Here is a 6,000-nt window from a genome sequence, read left to right as displayed (position 1 = left end):
TAGATCACAGTGTCCACCAGTAGCAAACTGTAGTTATACTGGTTAGATCACAGTGTCCACCAGTAGCAAACTGTAGTTATACTGGTTAGATCACAGTGTCCACCAGTAGCAAACTGTAGTTATACTGGTTAGATCACAGTGTCCACCAGTAGCAAACTGTAGTTATACTGGTCAGATCGCAGTGTCCACCAGGAGCAGACTGTAGTTATACTGGTCAGATCGCAGTGTCCACCAGGAGCAGACTGTAGTTATACTGGTCAGATCGCAGTGTCCACCAGTAGCAGACTGTAGTTATACTGGTCAGATCACAGTGTCCACCAGTAGCAGACTGTAGTTATACTGGTCAGATCCCAGTGTTCACCAGCAGCAGACTGTAGTTATACTGGTCAGATCCCAGTGTTCACCAGCAGCAGACTGTAGTTATACTGGTCAGATCCCAGTGTTCACCAGCAGCAGACTGTAGTTATACTGGTCAGATCCCAGTGTTCACCAGTAGCAGACTGTAGTTATACTGGTCAGATCACAGTGTCCACCAGTAGCAGACTGTAGTTATACTGGTCAGATCCCAGTGTTCACCAGCAGCAGACTGTAGTTATACTGGTCAGATCCCAGTGTTCACCAGCAGCAGACTGTAGTTATACTGGTCAGATCCCAGTGTTCACCAGTATCAGACTGTAGTTATACTGGTCAGATCCCAGTGTTCACCAGCAGCAGACTGTAGTTATACTGGTCAGATCCCAGTGTTCACCAGCAGCAGACTGTAGTTATACTGGTTATATAGCAGTATAAGCCGACAGTAGACTGTAGTTTTCCTAAACCAGGGGTCGGCAACCGTGGCTCTTTTCATCCGTGGCTCTTTCATTCCTCTGGCGTGGCTCCCTGTGGCTTTGAGAAAATAGTGTGAATAAATAATGGCTATTTAATTTAAATAAATTTTATTTTATTTCATAAATTTTTTTTAATGTAATAGTAATGATTCTGGAGATTTAGGTGATCTTGTAACATTGAAATAAAAGGTGTTTTGATATTTTGTCAATCAAAATATGCATCGCACCTTGTATGCGTCACCTGTTGCCGACAGGCTGTTGACTTATTTTGAGCTCTCGAACCCCAGTAAGCTAACCATGGATACATCCAAAAAAAGAAAAGTTTCTGAGGAAAATAGAACGTTTAAGTTCGTTTCATGGACGGCGGAGTGGAATCGAGACATGGAATGGCATTCCCGACACCTATTTGAACATGAACAAGTACGCATTTGGGGTCCTGTCCATCTTTGGATCAACATACTTGTACGAGAAAGTGTTTTCCACCATGAACTTCATAAAAAGCAAAAATCGGTCGCGACTCACTGATGACAGCTAACAGCCGTGTGTGAAGCTCAAAGTGACATCATATAGCCCGGATATGGAGAAGCTCTGCAGTGAAGTTCAGGGGCAGAAATCGCATTAAGCAGGTGAGAGAATGGAGCTATTCATTTTGCAAATATAGATATTTATATGGGACCCTGAACTGATGTAGTTGTGTTTCATATTCAGGTCGACGGTTGACTGCGGCCCGCGACTGAGGAAATAGTCGCGGATGACGGCACTGAAATTTACTTAAGTCGTGATAAAACATAAACTAACATTTTTTTGCCCCATATAATTAAAGTGAAAATTTATTTTTTTTCAAATCCACAAATAAGTGAAGGACCTGCGTTTTGTATTTTATTTCAGGGAATAATGATACGTGCCAGTATTCTTTTTTTCAGAGTTCAAAAGAATTGAGTGTTTTGCTGTGTCAAGCACAGAAAAAAAATGACAGTCTTTATCAGTTTGTAGTTCTTTTATTTCATAAATGCAACAAAATACAGTTCTTATATACAGTACATAGCATAAGTGTAATAAAACTATACTGTATATCCGGTGTTATCTTCATCATAGTGGTCAAATAGGTTTTGCGGCTCCAGGTGGGTTTTATTTGGTGGGAATCACGCCCAAATGGATCTTTTAATGCTGAAGGTTGCCGACCCCTGTCCTAAACAGATCCCAGTGTCCACCAGTAGGAGAATGTTCTGTTGTTATACTGGTCAGATCGCAATGTCCACCAGTAGCAGACTGTAGTTATACTGGTCGAATAGCAGTGTCCACCAGTAGCAGACCGTAGTTATACTGGTCGAATAGCAGTGTCCACCAGTAGCAGACTGTAGTTATACTGGTTGGATAGCAGTGTCCTCCAGACTCCAAACCCTAGAATGGAGTTTTATTTTCTGAACCATGATTCTCTGACTGGGATGTCCCCATTAGCCAACGATAGAAGACATTGATCATAGTGCGCAGCTGCTGGATTCAGAATATGAACCAGAAAGGTTTTCTGACAAGGACTTTAAGCTTCACAACTGGAGAAGCCTCTGAGTTTGGGGGAACCTTCCAAAAAGCTCCAAGTCACTCTGAACCTGAACCACTAGGACAGCGTGGCCTTGATTTCCCTCGCCAGCCACAGGGTTAGTTTCTAGCAGATGTTTTTTGCCGCCAAAGATAATCCTCATTAGAACGCTTGACGACACGGCCGGAGGAAGCGGCTGCCAAACCGAAGGCGTCAGGGGGCAGCGAGGCAGCAGTGACACGGAACAAAGTTCTTGAGCTCACTTTTGATGTGATCCCTCATCTTCACTTTTCCATTATGTCAGAATTGCAGATCGTAAATCAAATATTGAACTGCGAGAACATAGTTAACGCTGAGATTGATGTTTTGTTGCCAGAACATTACAATTGCCATAGTACAGCCACTTCATACCGGTATAATACTGTGGTTATAATGGGAAGTGTCCACCATTGGCAGACTGGGCAGCTCCCAGTGTCTGGGCAGCTCCCAGTGTCCACCAGTAGCAGACAGTTACTATACTGGGATACCCCCAGTGTCCACCAGTAGCAGACTGTGGTTGTACCAATAGCACAATGTGGTCATACTGGGCAGCTCACAGTGTCCAGCAGTAGCAGAATGTGGTTGTTCTGAGCAGCTCTCAGTGTCCACCAGTTGCAGACGGTGGTTTTACCAGTTACAGACAGTGGTTGTACTCGGCAGCTCCCAGTGTCCACCAGTAACAGAATGGGGTTGTACTGGGCAGCTCCCAATGTAACACTAAAATACTGTGAACAATAATTGTCAATGTTTACAGTTTTGGAGCATATCACATGCAAAATGTATCAAATCAAATTATTCTAATCGTGTTTTTAACCGTCCGTGTGCATGTGTGTGTGTGTGTTTGCACGCGCGCGTGTGTGTGTGTGTGTGTGGGTTTACCTGTGACTGTCATGTGTGTGTGTGTGTGTGTGTGTATGCGTGTGCGCACGTGTATGTGTGTGTGTGTGTGTGTGTGTGTGTGTGTGTGTGTGTGTGTGTGTGTGTGCGCATATACGTGCGTGTGTGTGTGTGTGTGTGTGTGTGTGTGTCTGTGTGTGTGTGTGTGTGTGTGTCTGTGTGTGTGTGTGTGTGTGTGTGTGTGTGTGTGTGTGTGTGTGCGCGCGCGTGCAGAGCTGAGGAAGGCAGAGGAGTGTGAGAGTGAGGATCTTTCTGTAGACAGAGATGAAGACTGGCGCTCGGACCAGGAGGAGCTGAGACACAACAGCGAGGAAGAGGAAGGAGAGAAGGACAGAGAGGAAGAGCACACGCAACAGCGGGCAGAGGACAACATGGTGTGTGTGTGTGTGTGTGTGTGTGTGTGTGTGTGTGTGTGTGTGTGTGTGTGTGTGTCTGTATTTTTGTCTTGAACTCCTATTCTGTGTACTTTCAGGAAAACAGAGGTCTATCATCAGAAGCAGAATCTATTCTCCAGTGAGAGGTGAGAGAAGTCAACTCTACCAAAGCTACTGAATGTAGAACATAATGTATAACCACGTGATTACTGTACCCGAGAAGTAAAAACCAAAAGCCAGAATCGAACACCCATTAGGGACCATCCACTCAACTATGAAGGTTGTATAGACGCAACATGTATACTGCATATCAAACGTTCTGGACGTCTGGTTAACGTTCCCTATTCAACCAAATTCCTCCTCGTGATCTCCATCCCATGCATAGACAGCTTTTCACTGACTTATCCCCAAACTATACTACAGAACTATACTTTTATATACTTGTCCCGGAGAAAAAATGCAGACTAGTCAGATGATCTTCATCATTTTAATAATAACTTTGGCTTAATGACCTAAAAGTGGTAATCCGTAAAATTATTTTGTCCAAAATCCCACATTTTAGCTGACGCGGCCATTCGATGTATTTGCCTTTTGCATGTGCTCCTATCTACGCTGTTTCCGTTGTTGGTGGCAGGGTCCGCCACGTGCAAGAAGTGAAAGGCAACAGCGGCTAATTTGCTCAAGCAGCTTAGGCCTTTGTGGTCAGTATACTGTGGATATGGATAAACATTAACATAACCACCTCAAATGACCAAGAAAAAAACCCCAAATCAATCAATCAGAGGAAGGAAAACTTTAGAGAAAAGAAAGTGAGAGCAAAGAGATTGGAATAAACAGAGAGACTGAATGGCTCCTCCTTAAAAAGCTCCAGCTAAAAATAAGGATCAAGTATGGGACTTTCTAACGAGATAATCTTATGGATTACCCTTTTAAATGTTTCCATAAGCACAGAGGCAGATTGTGATGATTGTGTACCCTCTGGACTGCACACACTGTGACCCTGGGAGGACTGGATGTTGTGAGGATTCACTTTTACTCCTTCAATTACATGTTCTTAAAAAGGAAAACAAGTCATGGCCGCGGGGGCCCCACCTGTTTGTAGAAGCAAACCCCAGCATATTGGCAAAGGCAGATCTGTTGCCGATAAGTAGAAGTAAATATCCCGAAGACTTAAGGATACAAGACATCAGGCCGGTTCTAGACTGCTTAGATTGGGGGGGCAGTAAGAAATGTTGGTTTGCTTATTCACATGTTGGCGGGGGGGGGGGGGGGCAGTTTACTAAGATAACAGACTTGGCCTGGGGACTACCGACCAGTAGCAGCATCCCTTCCTCCCGACACTAATTACAGCTTTCCGAGTTCCCGTGGAATGCTGCATCACTTCTTGCTGTCTCTCATCTCGACCCAATACAAACTTCTAGCGCTTTCTTAACATTTGATTGAGTGGACCCATCGCTGGCCTTGCAAAACATTAACCACGAAAACAAGGCGTGCAGCTGTCGCTCTCACTTCCCATCGAGGGTAAACTCAGCCAAACGCGCACACAAAGAGCCGTCCGTGGAAAAACACTAAATGACAGCAACAGGCTATGACTTGTTCAATATACTGTGATGTTAGTACACTATACTATACCTTAGGTTAGAAAGACTTCAAATGTTGTGTGCATGGACATCAAACGTGAAGGGAAGATTAGTGGAAACCCTGGGAAAGTGTGTTGTGTTCTCTCTGTCCTGAGGATCTGGCTGTGTATTGCGTCATTTTGGAACAGAGAACATATGGTATATGGTTTCACAAGAGAAAGCCTCTGTATCCCTCATCAACTCACTTTACTTTTGTTCTTTATTCATTTATATTTGATTCTAACCAGCCAAAACAGCTTTCTGGGGCCCAGAAACTAACTCCCCTCCAATCTAAGAATCTTAGGTGATTATATGGTATAATAAATATTGTCTGTCAAGTTAAAGTGCATCACTTGGTAAAATAAAACAAAACAAAACAATGACATATTTGAAAAATGTAAATTGAAGCAACAATGTTATAGACCACCACATGGATTGTCATGTACACCATCTGTAAGTCTGAAAATGCATCAACCAATCCAAAAGAGAAACAAATCCATCTGAGAGCTATGTAGTTGTTGAAAACAAGTGGCATTTGCATTGAACTGAGCATATTGTGCACGTTACCTGTAGCTGTAGCAAGAGGAGAGAGAACGTTCTGCAAATAAGTTAAGGAAAACTGGTCATTTTTAACCTTATTGTCATTTTTCAATCATTTGGAGTCAACTCCCGCACCAAGCTGCAATACGTAGTATCACGTCCATGTT

The 6,000-nt window shown here is 43.5% G+C and overlaps 1 protein-coding gene across 1 annotated transcript in view; it reads left to right on the top strand.

Annotated features, from left to right (window-relative positions):
- raly (RALY heterogeneous nuclear ribonucleoprotein) overlaps positions 1–6,000 on the top strand; it is a 139,214-nt gene that overhangs the window by 123,162 nt on the left and 10,052 nt on the right. The window contains exons 7-8 of the mRNA XM_080000322.1: positions 3,514–3,674; positions 3,773–3,820. Coding sequence (XP_079856448.1) covers positions 3,514–3,674; positions 3,773–3,817 — 206 coding nt within the window. The 3' untranslated portion in view covers positions 3,818–3,820. The remainder of the gene's footprint in view (positions 1–3,513; positions 3,675–3,772; positions 3,821–6,000) is intronic.

The sequence above is a fragment of the Zeus faber genome (genome assembly GCF_960531495.2).
Source record: "Zeus faber genome assembly, chromosome: 5".
Taxonomy (NCBI): domain Eukaryota; kingdom Metazoa; phylum Chordata; class Actinopteri; order Zeiformes; family Zeidae; genus Zeus; species Zeus faber.
This window is presented reverse-complemented; position numbering and strand designations above follow the sequence as displayed.